This window comes from Tiliqua scincoides, chromosome 13 (assembly GCF_035046505.1).
Source record: "Tiliqua scincoides isolate rTilSci1 chromosome 13, rTilSci1.hap2, whole genome shotgun sequence".
Lineage (NCBI taxonomy): Eukaryota > Metazoa > Chordata > Lepidosauria > Squamata > Scincidae > Tiliqua > Tiliqua scincoides.
The window spans coordinates 17,906,407-17,923,111 of NC_089833.1; the positions used below are offsets into that span (position 1 = coordinate 17,906,407).

Consider the following 16,705-nt stretch of genomic DNA (forward strand, 5'->3'; position numbering starts at 1 on the left):
TAATCACACAACAGCATACACCTTGCACACTCATGTCTTTTTTAAAAACTATTTGTTCTGAGGATGGCTCGCTGTTCTCAAAAGGCCCATGTCTACATTACAGTTTAAACTGGCCCTTGGGAAATGCCAGAAGTGCCTACTTGCCTTGGCACAGACTCCACCCACCAGCACATAAGCACCAACACCCAATTCTCCATTAGGCCAAGACTATAAAGTTGGCTGTATCAGCACACAATAAACCAGTTCAGGTATTTGCCAAAGAGCACCAACATTTTGGCACTTATTTAGGACTGAACCACCCCACCTTATGCTACCCACTTCTTTGCCCAATTCCTTCTTCGAGGACACATGGTAAGCGTAAGATCAGGTTGTCAGAGATGCTGTTCCCAAGTTGCCAAAAATTGCACCGTTTCTCAGCATTCTGCTTTTTTTCTCTCAGGAGACTAATCCTGGGCCGTATGAGGGAGTCATTGCTGGGCTCCTCCCCTTTAATTTCTGGATCCATTTTTCACCATTTGGCAGTCTTGTGACATCACCAGGCCCCATATCAGAAATCTAAGGTACCTGGTAAGCATCTGGTAAGCCTATCCAGAGCATCTGGTAAGCCTATCCAGAGTGCAGTCACCTTAAATGACCTTTTCCTTTCTCAATTTGTCCAACTACTTGCCCTCCTTAAGCCTGGCTCTCCCCTGGCTGCCACCATTGCTGCCCTCATCTTGGTGGTCTCTCTTTCTCCCACATGATGTCCTTCCTTGGCTTCCTGTCTGGCATACACAGTGGAGCAAAGGTAGGGACAAGGTTTACCCCACAGCAGGTTTATGTACCATTCCTGAAGGAAGGCAACCTCCCGAATCTGAAAGAACTCTGTGGAACTTCGTAAAGCTTGTAAGTTTCTCTTCCAAAAGTTACTGGTCTAGTTAAATGTTTACCATATCACTAACTTTATTTCTGATACTCAACATTCAGTGTCATCCTTTCAAGTTTTACTCAGAAGTAGGTTTGCTATGTTCAGTGGAGCTTACTCCCAAGGAAGTGTGTTCAACACAGCAGCTTTAACACTCAGACAATCTATCCAGGTTTTGGGAAGGCAGTGCCTGGAGGCTGTAACACCTTCTGAGCTCTCATTTCCAAAGCAAAGTCCTGAATCGTGGCAAAAGATTTACTTGTTTTCCCCCATGGCCAGAGAGCTGATATTCCACTGCTCAAAGCAGAAGACTTTGCTGCTTTGCAACAGCACGACCTCCAGCCAGGAGAGGTACAGGGAGTTCCTTCTTAAAAGCTGACATACTTCTGGCACAACCCCAGCTCTCCCTCAGACATGTGTGTAATTCCCATTAGTGTCAGGAGAAGCTGCAAGCAGGGAAGCAGCCACTTCATTTGGTCCACAAGCCAATGAAGACAAAGCATCTACAGCCGAAAGCACTTCAAGCAAGGAGCTACATTGTTTTAATGGAAAGTGCTCCCACTTTCCCATGAGAGCTGGTGCAATGCAGAGGTTGAGAGGCTGAGCCTGAATCCTTCAGTTCAAACTTCTGCCGTACACTCGCATGGTGGCCTCAGGCAAGTCACTTTGTTGCATCCTAAGCCTTTCCCAGTTACAATATGGGGATAATCATCCACCTGTAAAGATTTCAGAGGTAGTGTTTTGCCAGCACTGCCTGTGCTGTACAGGCTGCTGCTGACCCTGCTGCTCAAGGCTTCAGTCTTAATTCAAGCAGAGGTTGGGTGCTGCCTTGAAAACTCTGGTAAGCTCTCAGTTTATGTGCCCTTCCTCTTTACTGGCCAGGCATTTCCAATCCCCCCCCCCAGTGCTGCAGCACTGACAAAAAGCTGGAGCCAGCCCCAGAGGAAAATGATGCACACCTCATTTGTCCCTCCACTCATTTTCAAACAGCACATTGTCCATAAAGCACTGTCTATCTACCAGTCCCCAAGGCTGGCTCAAGACCTCCAAATTTTGGGAACAGTATGCCAAACGCCGCCCTCTTACTTGGGGAATACCAGTTGATGCCACCACTCCTTCTCCTTATTCTACCCCCTGAGTTTGGAAAGGGAAATGGAGCATAAAAGGACGCACGGAAGAGAGAAGGAGGTGGGCTGGAATGTCAGAAATAAATTTTTGTTACAAAAACGTATAAACAATGGGGCATCTTCACCATCTACGGAGGTCTGTGCCTTTCACTGCACACCCAGCCCAGCAAAGATTTGATCTTGTCAAAGATTTGACAGGGAAAGACTCATTTCAAGGGAGTCTTCTAGGAGGACCTTTTTACACCAATGAGTGAAGGGTTCCAAAATCAGGTGTTTTACTTTTGGAATTTAAAAATGGTCAGATGTCCCCAATCCATGCAAATAAAGTGCTGTTGGGTAAGCAGTTTTCCCTTGCTTAAAAGAGAATTCTCTTTGGTTCACTGGGCTGCAGTCTGGTTTTGAAGATTCCTGAAAGAATTAGGTCAGGGCAGTGTTAAAAATGACAGAGACACAATTAAAGAAAAAACTAACACTGCTCTCAACTCTGTCACCTTTTTCTGCAGGCAGGCCTTCTAAACAAAGTTTTACTTTCCAAGTAACCTCACTGAATCAAGTTGTTTTGCATCCTGGATTAAAATAAAATACTGTGGTAGTCCCATCATCTCCAAAGCAAATAAAAAACTCTTCCTAGGTTAAAATCAAACTGCTAAACTGTGTGTCAACATTAGTCCTTTTAAAAAAAAAATCATTTTCACTTATGTGATCATTTGGAGGGAGTGATGGGGAGGGACAGACTGTGGCTTTAAAACTTGCTATATTGTCTAAGACCCGACGTACATTCCTTTGGGATATAAATATCAATTTGATTAGCTAGCAGGTCTTGTCAGCTACAGTATCTTATCCCCTGGGGCATCTGAGCAATGACATGGTCCCAAGACTTCTGTAAAAGGCCTGGGAGGTCTTATCCAAGTCCTATATAAGACAGAACTCCTGCCCAAGCGAATAGCCCAAGAGAAGAGATCTTAGCTCTTACTGCCCTCTTCTCTTTCCAGCTTTGGGAAAAAAATCCACAAGGTGAGTTTAGCCTTTCAGCCTAAAGATTCTTGCAGTTTTCGGCCAACCAAATAAGCCACAAAATAGCCAACTGCTTGGAAACTACCAAAAGGGTTCAACTAAATAAGCTGTCAAACTAGAGAGGGAGCTTTTTTGTAGCCAAGTCTTGGTTTTGTGCAAGCTGGGAAACCAACGATGAGAGAAGAGCCAAGTGCATCTATTCCATGAGCATCCTGGTGACAAAAAAGTAATCATCAACTGGATGGACAAAGAAGATTTTTTTTTTTTTTTTAGGAAAGACCCATGATCAATGGTTCTGAATGGCAGCAACCTTGGCCTGGACTGTAATCTTTTGCTCTTGCAGCTGCTGCTTTTTCCCAGAGATACAAGGACATGTCACTGTCCCATCTGGTGGCTGCAAACCAGCCAAGACCAACTTGGAAGCTCCAGCAGTGACAAGACAGCCGTCTGCTCTAAGACCTCTTGCACTCTGCAACCTCTGCTTGAAAATGTCATTAGCTCATAACTTTCCTTTCTGTCCTTAAATGTTTGCTCACTGTTTTGTCCCCCTTCTCCCCAGAGCTCTGTCATGGCTCTCGCTGGTATCCTGACTGATGCGGAAATCTCAGCTGGTCTGCAAAGCTGCCAAGGTAATTCTCACTTTTAACCAATCTTCCATACCCCTCCAATAAGATATATCTGTCAGTTCCTTCATAATCCTCCACTCTCAATTCCTGATCCAGATTGTCTGTGACTCAGAAACTTTTCACTTTTTCTTAACGTATCATCAGGGACTGCTTTGCCTATTTTTTTCATACAGCACATAAGATAACAATCAGAACAACTTCTTAATTGTATCACTTTATAGTTAGAGCAATATGCTAAAATCAATCCTCCAAAAGCCAAAAAAGAAAAAGCAGACAAAATAACAGAAAAACCCCCCAAGCTGTAATGAATCAAAATTATAAACTGGAAACTTCATGTGTAAGATCAGAAATAACTACCTTCCAAACCTTTTCTGCAGTTAAACATACCCTTTTATAACTTCAAGACAAATTTATAGGCAAATTTGAAAGGGCCAGGCATGTATAATATTTTATTCAAACAGGTTCTTAAAAATTTAGATCTAAATTAAATGAGCAAAATAAAATTAATGGGATAAAGCCTGTTTGTCAGAGTCCCACAGGCATAAATTGATGGTAAAGATTTATATTCTGCCTTCAACAACAATGAAAAGTTCAAAGCAGATTAAATAGCAAAAGTAAATGAAAAAATGTTACAAAAAGGGCTCATGATCTAAAGAAATAAAAAAAAGACACACCAGCAAAGAGCCACTGGAACAGGTGCCATGCTGGAGTGAATAAGAGCAGTTGCTCTCCCCCTGCTAAACAAAAGGAAACTACACTGAAAAGATACCTCTTTGCCCAGGGATTACGCAGGCAAATGAACAAGCAATTGCAGGAAAAATGACTATCGAGGACTTTCATTGACATTGTCTGGAATCTTAACAAAGAACATCCTAATGTCAAATGCTAACCTGATAAATAAGGGACATTGTTTTCTAGTCTTCAAAATGTGGTCATCAACATGGGCTGGGGAGGTAGGAACTGCACCATGAAAATACATGAATAGGCTTCTCATTCTTCACAGGGTGTCTGATGGACAACCTGGTGAATTTATTTCCTGATGAAAGGACTTTAATGTGTAAGATTCTCACATCACCCCATAGATATATATGCATAAGCATGATTTAATTACCTTTGCAGCTTCAGTGGCTTCAGTAGAACAGTTCATCATAGGGATTATTCTCTGGTTTACGTCTCTGCTGCGTTTAAGTCAAATCCCAAGAATCATACTGTTGTAAGGCTGAAAGAGATTTGCCAAAGGTTAGCTTGCTAAAGTAAGGTAATAAGATCTTGACAGATCATTTTATGCTGCCCAAGTTACAGTAGGCATAAGCACAGGTTAGAAGGTAAAGATTTGAAGGGGTGCTTACAGGACAAATACTTTTAAAATAAAAATCCAGAGTCCTGGAGCCTGTATGCCATGTTCACAAATAAAGGGAAGGGGGGGAAGCAAACTCTCTTAGGTTCACCATTGAAATCTGACCTGCTGAGAAATTCTTTCCTAGTTCCAAATATGGCAATCAGACCCCAGAGACTGCTTTGAACAACAGACATTCTGGATTTCCCATTTGGAAACAACGAGAAAGCTGCATGTAGACAGTAACAGGAAACTCACTTAACACCTCAACGCTTTTTGCTGTACACATCTATGGTGTTGCGCATCCTGGGAAACCACAGCGAATTGGATACCTGCCAGGCTTGTGTGCTGAGTTTCCCTGGCAGACTATTTCTCTTGCCTATCTCCCCTTTAGTCAAATAAGAATTTGTTTTAATTGTCACTGAAATTGCCTTATTTTATTAACAACAACAACAACAACAATAATAATAAACAACTTTATTTATATCTCGCCCTTCTCCCCGAAGGGACCCAGGGCAGCTTACAACATGTTAAAAACAGATTAAAAACATAATTTAACAGCAAATAAAAACGTATTAAAACACATTAACAGTTACCATAAAAACAGTAGTCAGATAAAAAGTCAGATAAAAAGAGCAAAAACGCAGCAAATCATAGAGGAATCAGGCCTGTAAAAATACTAAAAGATATAGAAAAGATGTTAAAAAGGCCATGAACTCAGAAGGCTTGTTTAAACAAAAGGGTCTTCAGGCCTCACCGAAAAGTCTCAAGAGAGGGAGCCATTCTCAAGTCAAGGGGAAGGGAGTTCCATAACGTTGGTGCCACTACTGAGAAGGCCCTATTTCTTGCAGCCGCCCCACATACCTCCTTAGGCGGCGGCACTTGTAAAAAGTTGGATTTTAGACATCCAACACTGTCAATGAAATGTTTGACTAAATGCCAAAATCTCAGAAACGTTTTCCAGTGCGGTGATATGTCCTTACTTTATGTGTTCTTACTGTACCTTCTCAGCACATTACCAGATAAGTTCATTTAACCACAAATATACTTCTCAGAAAAAAAGCAAGAAATGCCACAGACAACTGTTGGCACTGCGGTTGGGGAAAAAACCAGAAGTTGGCACTGTGGTTGGGGCAAGTCAGTTCGCAACCGACTAAATATAGACCAAAACTGTAGAGAAAGTTTATCAGAAAAAAGCAACAATAAATCTTTCCAGGTTCTAGTCGTTAGCACCAGATTAATGTTCATCACTCAGTGCCCTTTGCTAAAATGACAGCACAATTCTATTCTCCATGTACACTGGTGCACCAACCACTGCACTGGCATAGGGTGTAGCAAATGTGCTGTAAAGCATGTTGTGACACCTGGAGAGTAAGCAGCACCAGCAGAAAGCCCTGCACCATCCCACCACTGCTGATCTCAAAGGTGTGCTTGACAGAGCAGGTAAGCTCCCACCACGTAGTGCTGGAGCGGGTGAATCATAAGAAGAGCTGCACCGGTTCTGGCCAAAGGCCCATCTAGTCCAGCTTCCTGTATCTCACAGTGGACCACCAGATGCCTTGGGGAGCACACAAGACCACAAGAGACCTGTTGGTCGGGCCCAGGAGGGGGGCATGATTGGTGGTGTTGATGCATGCCAAATCCTATCCTCCCTCCCAGACTTGGAAGCCTGACATGGGCTGCTTGGACGTGTGCCAGCAATTTTGATAATGCTGATCCAAGCAGCACCATTGAACAGGCTGGAGCTCTACCTGGAGTAAAGGGACAAGTTTCCCCACAGTGGTCCTGTTGTGCCAACACAGGTTAGGACTGGGCTGTGATTCAGTCCAATTATTAAAATAAGGAGACATTTTCATCTTGCTACTCCTCTGACAGACAAATCCAGTCACCATCAAGTTGCACAGCTAAAGCAGTATGCTTAAGACCTGCACTGAGCAAGTCCAGGTTGCAACCACAAGTGCACTGTTTACACACGTCTTTTTTTTTTTTTGGGGGGGGGGAGGCTTGGTTATCTGATTCATCCTGGAATCCCACAATTAGGCAGATTCAATGCCTGAAAGCCTCACAATCCCACAGAGATCTATCTGGCAGGGTGAGAGAAGTGGGAAAACTTAGGGCTGAGGCATTCAATCTGTGCAGCCGCCTCCCTAGTGAGGCGTGGCTGGCCTCCAGGGGCCTCACCAGGCATCTGGGGAGAGAGGTGGCTGCAGCCGCTCTGCTCAGCTGCATGTGCTGCCTCCTGACTTGCTGCTTTTCCAAGGCTGGGAACGAGGTGGGTGGGGCAGCATGAGGTGGGAGAGAAGGCTGGCTGGGCAGCAGCAGCTGCGAGGCGCTGCATCTTATCAGCACAGGGCCTGCTCCTGGCAGGCTTCAAACTGGGAGGGAAGCCTGCCCTAGAGAGAGCAGCAAGCGCTTTCCTCCGCTTGGGAAAGAGGCAGCCTAGCCTGCTCTTGGGGGGGTGTCCAATTCCAAATGCCCCAGCCTACATCCCTGTCTTGCCTGGGGGGAATAGGGGTGGGGTGTTGCATGTTGCACCCCAATTGCATGCTGGGGTGTATGTGTGTGACCAGCCCCCATCTACTTTGGGAGTGAGTTGTAATCTTGCTGGGTGTGGCTGCAATCCTATCCACACTTTCCTGGGAGTAAGCCCCATTGACTCAAATGGAACTTACTTCTGAGCAGACCTACATAGGCTTGTGGTCTGTGTCAACTTAACAAAGGATCCTTACCTTTCTCTTTTTCCTCCCCCTTCAAAAAAGAGAAAAAAGCCACTCTTGATGGCTTTACCTCCAAAAATTGATTAAAAAATAAAAACACCCATTCCTTTTCAGCCACCCCCCCTTTTTCCTCCTGCCTCCTTTTGAGGGGGGGGTTACTTCCTGTGTTAGCTGCTATTATAAGACAAAAGGCACAATCCAAGCTAGGTCTACTCAGAAGTAAGTCCTACTGTGTTCAATGGGACTTACTCCCAGGAAAGTGAGGTTAGGATTGCAGCCAAACAGTCTCTGGATCTCAGTGTGTCACATCAGTTTGCAATTAGCAGATATACACAAAACAGTCTTCCCCTCCCCCAGTAAATTCATCACTTCTCCCCCCCCTTTCCAAAACCCTCCAGGTGTGCTGCTAACAAACTCAGGGCACAATCCTAACAAGGTCTACTCAGAAGTAAGTCCTATTTTGTTCACTGGGGGTTATTCTCAGGTAAGTGTGGTAAGGATTGCAGCCTCAGAGTGCTGGCAGCTGTTTTTTTTTTTGTTTCTAGTATATAATTATAACACCTTCATCCCCATTTTGGGGGTAACTGAGGTGAGGTGATGTAATGGGGAGCCGTGGCCACTGGCCACAAGGATCAGGGGAGCAGCAGACTGGAAAAATTAGAGTACCACTGACTTAGGGTATAAATTCGCTTTTTCATTGGGCAACTGAATCTCATTTTTTTTGTCTGAATGGCAAACCAAATCGTATTCCTCAGCATTTGCTTTGTGTACAAAGAATTTCATACATATTATTTGTTTATTTAAAATATTTGTGCCTTGCCTTTCCCTTCCTGCACTCAACGCAACTCACAACATATTGAAGAACACAGGAAAATACAATAAAAAGAACATCAAACAGTTTAAGACAAAATGAACACCATGTTTAACAGTTTAGGGGGGATCAAAACAGTGCAACTAAGGGCCCAATCCTATCCAACTTTCCAGCACCAATGCAGCCAAAATGCAGCCCCAAGATAAGGGAACAAAAGTCCCCTGACCTTGCAGAAGCCTCTGTGAAATGACCCTCCAGAGCAGGATGCAGACGCACAGCACAGGCATGGCTGCACCAACACTGCAGAGTTGGATAGGACTGAGCCCTCAGACAGCAATCCTACAGATGTTTACTTGGGAGTAGGTCCTGGTGCGTTCAGTGGGATTGCTCTCAGGTATGTAAGTATGGAATTGCAACTTAAGAGGAGACAAAACGTAAACTTGGGCCTCAAAGGCAAAATGGAACAACTAATCTTTAATTGTAACAACATTATCTTGGTGTAAACCTTGTGTAAGAGACTTGCAGATGGAAGGACAGAGGCTGGGCAGCTTGCCCAAAGCCACCTACTGAGTTCATGGCAGAGAAGTTCTGCTTTGCAGCTCAGTTGCTTAAGTCTCTCTGCTCCACCAGCAAAAGCTCTTTGCCTCTTCCCTTCCCTTCCTTTTCCTCCCATGTTTCACCTTCCTTTGCTATGTCAACTGCTTGAAGAATTCTTTTTTGTTGTTGAAAAGAGGTGTATAAATATTCTAAAGAATAACAACCACACCAATTTTGCTCTCTCATTTACTTGAAGCTGCCGATTCCTTCAACCACAAAACCTTCTTTGCCAAAACGGGCATGAACTCCAAATCTGACGAACAGCTGGTGCAAGTGTTTGAAGTCCTTGACCAGGACAAGAGTGGATTTATTGAGGAAGATGAACTGATGTGAGTAAAACCAAATTAAGGGGGAAAGAAGGCAGTCCCATCCCCGCAAACGTGTCGGGTGGAAAGGTGAAAAAGCAGACACTTTTGTTTGAGATTGCGTTTGGCTGAATCCAATGGTGCTCTTCCGGTACTTCCAAAAGCATAATCATATTAGGCTGCAATCCTATCCATGCTTACCTGGGAGGAAACCCTATTGACTACAATGGGACTTACTTCTGAGTAAATATGCACAGGATTGCACTAAAGGAGTTGCAAAAACAACTCATTTATATCAGCGGACGCTTTTCTGGACTGCTCTCCATGTCATATAATGCATGAAAGATTTCCTACACTGAGGATTTCACACCTTTGATGAAGTGGAAATCATGAGAGCTGATGCTGAATTAAATGGGTCACTCTTCAAAGCTCTGTAAAATTTGCTGTTTTCTTTCTGCTCATGGACAGGCTGTCAAGAGTATTTCAAACCTTGCACTACTGTGCTCTAAGGAAAAGCCCAGGCCTGAGCCCACCCATTCACAGAGTGTATACTTGCCCTGCAAGGTGCCCAAAGCCCACCACCTTGAGTGGAGGCCCCGGGGCAAATGCTCTTCCAGGCCTTAACTGTGCAGTCCTTGCTGAAGCAACCCCCCCCCCCCCCGCCCTTGTTCCTTCTATGCTTGCAACGTCTGCCAAAACTAGAAGGGACAACTGCTTGGGCATCAAAATAGCCTCAAGGTCTTAAGATTGAATAAATACTTGGTACTTACCCTGTGCCCACTAAATAGGATTTTTTTTTTTTTGAACATATCTTTGTTTCTGCAAAAAAACCTTACTTGGGAAGAGGAGTGGCTTTGGAATTTAATTTTGTCCCCCAAAAAGGAGGATATTGCTCCTAATATTCATATTGATATTACTGATATAATAAGAATACCCCCTTAACTTGCTGTTTATCATATCTACCCCACTTTCTTAGATTATTCCTGCAGGGTTTCAGCGAAGGTGCCAGAGTTTTGACTGACAGGGAGACCAAAACATTCTTGCAAGCAGGTGACACTGATGGAGATGGCAAAATTGGAGTGGACGGTAAGGCTGAAGTGACAGAATGTTGGCATCTTTGTCCGTGGAGAACTAAAACGCCAGCCCAAGTCACAAAAATATATTTGCTTCTATTATGGGTATGGGGTCACTTTCAAAAAGGCAAAGACAAAGAGTATGCATACTCTTTGAGCACACATCAAGCAAACTGGAACTTATCGTGGTTTCCAGGACATTTTTTTAAAACAAACTCAAACATGTTTTAACATGCATCCCAGCACATAAAAGGCTTGTGTGAATCGTAGCATAACCCTATACTTGTCTACTTGGAAATAAGCCCCCTTGGGTTCCAACCCCCTTGGGTTCCAACCCCCTTGGGTTCTAACCCCTTGGGTTGGAAATAAGCCCCCAAGCCAATTCTATGCTTGGGATCATTAGGAAGGGTATTGAGAACAAAACGGCTAATATTATAATGCCGTTGTACAAATCTATGGTAAGGCCACACCTGGAGTACAGTGGTACCTCGCATAACGAATGCCCCGCGCAGCGAAAAACCCGCAGAACGAAAGCGGTGTGCGAAGTTTGGTAACTCGCATAACAAATTTTTATGACTTATGCTTTGCATAACGAATTTTTTTTTTTATTGTCCTGGTTTGTCTTAAGGGTCCCTTCTTCATGTCCCTTTATGATCCCGTTCACCCTAGTAAGGGGCGGATCTTCATGTCACTTTATGATCCCGTCCACCCTAGTAAGGGGCAGATCTTCATGTCCCTTTATGATCCCGTTCACCCTAGTAAGGGGCGGATCTTCATGTCCCTTTATGATCCCGTTCACCCTAGTAAGGGGCGGATCTTCATGTCCCTTTATGATCCCGTTCACCCTAGTAAGGGGAGGATCTTCATGTCAGCTTGCTCCCAGGAAAGAGTGCACAGGACTACAGCCTTCAAACTCCCCACTCAGCATCTCCCCATCGCTCATTCACCCTCTCACTGCCCCATTTCCTTCATGTTTCCCCCCATGATCACGGCAAAAGCAAGCAACTGAGTGCAGCTGCTGTGTCCTCCCCAGCTTAGAGCACAATCCTGTGCGTGTCTCCTCAGAAGTAAGTCCCATTGTGCTTACTCCCAGGAACGTGTGCACAGGATTACAGCCTTCAAGCTCCCCACTCAGCATCCCCCCGCCCCGTTTTTGAAATCCTCTGTACAGTATGTATGCCTTTAAAGAGCACTTAATAAACACTTTGTAAACCAAATTTGACTTCGTTCTGACTTTTCTTGCCCATAGGAACGCATTAATTAAATTTCAATGCATTCCTATGGGAAAACGCGCTTCGCAAAACGAAAAACTCGCATAACGAGAGGACTCGTGGAACGGATTAATTTCATTATGCGAGGCACCACTGTATTGTGTCCAGTTCTGGTCACCGCATCTCAAAAAAGACATAGTGGAAATGGAAAAGGTGCAAAAGAGAGTGACTAAGATGATTACGGGGCTGGGGCACCTTCCTTATGAGGAAAGGCTACGGCGTTTGGGCCTCTTCAGCCTAGAAAAGAGACGCCTGAGGGGGGACATGATTGAGACATACAAAATTATGCAGGGGATGGACAGAGTGGATAGGGAGATGCTCTTTACACTCTCACATAACACCAGAACCAGGGGACATCCACTAAAATTGAGTGTTGGGAGAGTAAGAACAGACAAAAGAAAATATTTCTTTACTCAGCGTGTGGTTGGTCTGTGGAACTCCTTGCCACAGGATGTGGTGATGGCGTCTAGCCTGGACGCCTTTAAAAGGGGATTGGACAAGTTTCAGGAGGAAAAATCCATTACGGGGTACAAGCCATGATGTGTGTGCGCAACTTCCTGATTTTGGAGGTGGGCTATGTCAGAAGGCCAGATGCAAGGGAGGGCACCAGGATGAGGTCTCTTGTTATCTGGTGTGCTCCCTGGGGCATTTGGTGGGCTGTGAGATACAGGAAGCTGGACTAGATGGGCCTATGGCCTGACCCAGAGGGGCTGTTCTTATGTTCTTATAATGGGACTTATTCCCAGGGATATTTACATAGGATTGTAGCCTTTGTGTAAGATGAGCTCCATATTGTCTCTTAGGTAGCTCTTGCGGAACATGATGGCCTAGACCAGGGGTGTCAAACTCGTTTCATACCAAGGGCCAAACAGCATTCATGGTGCCAGCTGAGGGCCGGAAGTGATGTCATTAGGCAGGAAATGATGTCATTAATCAGATCATAACCAAAAATTAGCACTTTTTGCACTTAGGAATTCATTAGCTGCAAATGACAGAAGAGAAAATACACAAATCTTGATCATATTTCAAGTTATGGGAGAGCTCAATTTTCATGTGGGCTGTCCTTATAGCAGTAACACCTCAGCACTGATCAGCAGCTGAGAGCCTGAGGGCTGGATAGAAAGGTTCCGTGGGCCGCATCTGGCCCCTGGGTCTTATGTTTGACACTCCTGGTCTAGACATTAACTTAGGCAACTATTTCAGTTTGCCTCCTGCTGAGTCTGATACTTCTCAGCTCTGAGTTTCAAGCATCTGAGTGCCCCTGTTGATTACACCACTATTTCTGTTGTAGGAGAAGTCCTGGACTGCCTGTCTCCCCCTCAACTAGCCCCCTGGTCTAACCTCTTTTAAAAGCTATGTAAATGAATGGCCCATTACCATATTTTCTGGCAGTGAATGTCCTAAGCTAATGATGGATTAGTTTGAACCCTTTGAATCTCCTGCCCACTTATTTCATTGGGTGACCCAGAGTTCTAGGGTGATGGAAGGGGGGGGGGAGCTCTCTAGGCACACCATGCCCAATATAGCCATCAAATGGCTCAGCAGAAATTCCACTTGTGAATGAGACTCAAACATTTTACTACTGCCGCAGAAAAATGTAGGAAGGATGATCAGAAAGTGCAATTTTGCTAGACGTCAAAAGCAAGAAATTGCCCATAACAAAAACAGCCGGTTTCACAGGGCAATGGAAAAAGTTTTACATGGAACATTCCGACTCAGATCCTGCAGGAAACTCTTGCTAGCCCCTGTTTAGCAATGAATATTACTGTGGCTGTTGGTTAGTAAATTCCACTCTCAAAAACTTGTGTGGAATTTACAAACAGCTGCTAAATATTTGTAGCTAAACAGCTGCACAGTCCAGCACAGGAAGCTGTTGCCTACCAAGTCAGACCTTTGGCTCATCTAGCTTAGTATTGACACTGACTGGCAATAGCAATCCAGGAATTTTTCTCTGCCCAACCTAGAGATGTCAAGGATTGAAACCCCAACACTGAGCACTTTCACACCATTTCTGCGCAGCCCACAGGGATACACATTTGATCCCTGCTGCGTATATGCAACGCTGGGCAGAAACGGCTCAAGTTGAGAGACGACGGATATTAGAAGATGAAAAATTTGAAGGGAATTGGCTTCCCCAAATCCATTTCATGAAGCCCAGGCTTCATTTGGACATTTGTGTTTATCAGAGTGCTTCCATACTTCAGGAATTTTAGTGATGATGTCTAAGAATGTGTTAGGGGTGAAACTGCAGATGGTGTCCTGGTATTTGATCATGGTGTGTAATCGCAATGTATGCTTTGCACATGGTGACGATGAAGCAAAGAAACCCATATTGGTCCCCCAAAGCATTCCAGATCCCCCATGACAAGTGACAGCTGTGGGATGAAGTTATATCAATAGTGGTGGGTTACACACACACACACACACACACACACACACACACACACACACACACCCTGCAAAATCACCATGCAGAGCCCCACCCCAAGCTGTGAGCAAGAACAGCAACGGGATACTGTATTTATGCAGGCAATTCTAAGTCACCTTTTCAGAGCACTGGGATTTCTGACTACATCAGTCAAAGGATTAGCAGGGGGCAGACGCTTGCCTGCCTCTGTCAGTCTGCCCACTGCCACTGCTCCTCCCCTCATTTCCTGGATTCAAAAAAGAGGAGAGCAGAAAAGGAAACCAGGAGAAAAGGCCGTGTTGACTCAGGAGGCCTCTGAGCATTCAAGAGGGGTGGTACACTTCCAACAGTGGAAGAGGAAGTGTGGAGAAGAGGATTAGAGATGCTGAAGCCCACCATCCTCCCCTCCTCCACAACACCTCTTTGGCTCCATCCCATTTTTTCATCTTCTTTTTCCAATCCATGCAGTGCAGGCAAGCGGGCAGGTGCAAGTGGATGCTCCCCTTCCATCTGCTGCCTGAAGTGACTCATGGGTGGGCCAGCCCTGTTTTCCTAACCTCAGGTAATGAAACCTGTTTGTTTCTTTGCATTTTCTTTTCCAGAGTTCCTAGCCCTGGTTAGAAATTAAACAGATCAAGAGGAAGACCAAGCTAATTGTACTGTAAACACACTTTCTTATTGCAAGTCTACTGTTTCTTTATACATTTTATACAGCAAAATGGCATTAACAGTTGCCAGTATATATTGTTTCTTATTGTTAGATAACTGTGTTAACTCACGATGCGTTGTGATTTCAAAGAGATCTCTGGATACCTTACCCTCAAGAGTTAACCCAACATCAATCTTCCTTCCAAGCAAGGTATATGAAATGACAAAGGAGAAGAAAAAAAATCACATTGACTTGTTTATGTTTAAACAAAAATGTTCAATGAGATTGTTCAAACTCCTCTTTGGCATCAGCAACCAGCTTGCTCGAATGCTTTGCTACAGTACCTCTGCTAAACCTTGTTCATTCATACATATAAAGTCACTTCATCATTCAGGAATTCTGGGGTCATTCTTTACTCACGGAATGGATATTATAAAGTGGTTTCTTTGCAGAGCGGGAGGAAGGATACATGATGGAGTATTTGATCATCCAAACCGTGCTAGATTTCTCAAGCTTTTCACAGGCTTTTAGTTGTGCCTGGTGCGAGGGCTCAGGGAGCCAAGGCACAGAACGTGAGCACCACCTGTCTGCCATTGCGAGGCATGAGAGCACCTCCACACCAAGACTGCCTGCCTGGCTCTACAGCATGGGAGCAGCTGCCTCACCGGTGCTGTGCCTCTGCTGCCTTGCTTGCATTCAAAAAAGGGAGGGAGGGAGGGAGGGACCAGAAGAGGAGGGTGGTGGGCCAGATCACCTCCACATTGACCCATCACGTGTCTCCCTTCTCTTCCCCGTCCCGCTCCTCCTTTCCAAATGAGAGCAGTGGTAGTGGGCAGGCGTTGTCACTCAGATGCCACTGAGGAATGAGCAGTACCACCTTGGGTGACCTAAGATCTTGGGCTGTCCCTGGCAGAAGAGAAACAGCTGGGGCGATGGGAGCCAGAGGGAAGTGGCTCCCCTGCAGCAAAGGCGACCAAGCGGAGAGAAGCTGCTCCAAGCACAGCCTTGCCGTGAGCAGAAACCTGCTTCGGAGCATACTCGTGAGGAGGTGGACTGTGGCCAAGCCTGGAAAACTGTCTCTCCAAAGGCAGAGGAAGTGAGAAGCCAAGGAAGGAAGGCGTTCTGTAGTTGCCTCTGGTCAGAGAGAGAACCAGGAGTTCAGAGGAAATAGGGCATAACCCACTTCACTTTGGATGCAGTCCAAGCAAGCCCAAACCTTGAATTTGCTTCAGCAAAATGAAAAATGTGACATACTTGGAGTCTATGAGTTGGCCTCATTCATCTCTTCCCCACATCTATTAGGAGCAGCTGGGGAAAGAACCAAAACAGTTTGATTTTTACCAAGGTATTATTTTGCAAGATTTAAAGATGGTTGTAACTGGACATGAGATACCAAATGTGATGGCCGTGTTTTCCTAGTAGTCATAGTCCAGGGACATCACCAGGCCCCACCTCAGAAACCTTAGGGTTTTGGATCCACCAGACCTGATAATCTTATAAAGGATGCTGATAAATCTCAGATAATGTGCAGCTGTACACAATGTAGGAATGGCTCCAGAATTGGATCTCAGCCTTTTCTGCAACCTTGCAAAGGATCCTGGGACCTTTGCACATTGTGGTGCAAAGATGGGTGGAAATGAAAAGGTGAGAGTTAGGATTATCTAATGGAGAATAGATGAAAGCACACCTAGCCGGTCACCTCTTTCAGCTAACGTTCCATTCACAAAAACCACGACAACTTCAATTTTAACTTTGTGCCTAAGGCAGTCACAAAATGAAGAAGCCCTCAAGAAATGTGTTTTCTAGAAATATATGACCACTTGAGGGCAGTCTTGTTTCACTCAACACCACACTTTTAAAAAGTGGAG

General features: G+C 44.8%; 1 protein-coding gene across 1 annotated transcript; it reads left to right on the forward strand.

Annotated features, from left to right (window-relative positions):
• The first annotated feature begins 3,613 nt into the window (after positions 1-3,613).
• Positions 3,614-14,816, forward strand: LOC136663759 (parvalbumin beta-like). The gene is made up of 4 exons (XM_066640675.1): positions 3,614-3,674; positions 9,329-9,461; positions 10,414-10,523; positions 14,791-14,816. Exons 1-4 carry the CDS (start codon positions 3,614-3,616, stop codon positions 14,814-14,816), a joined length of 330 nt encoding a protein of 109 aa, XP_066496772.1.
• The last annotated feature ends 1,889 nt before the right edge of the window (positions 14,817-16,705 follow it).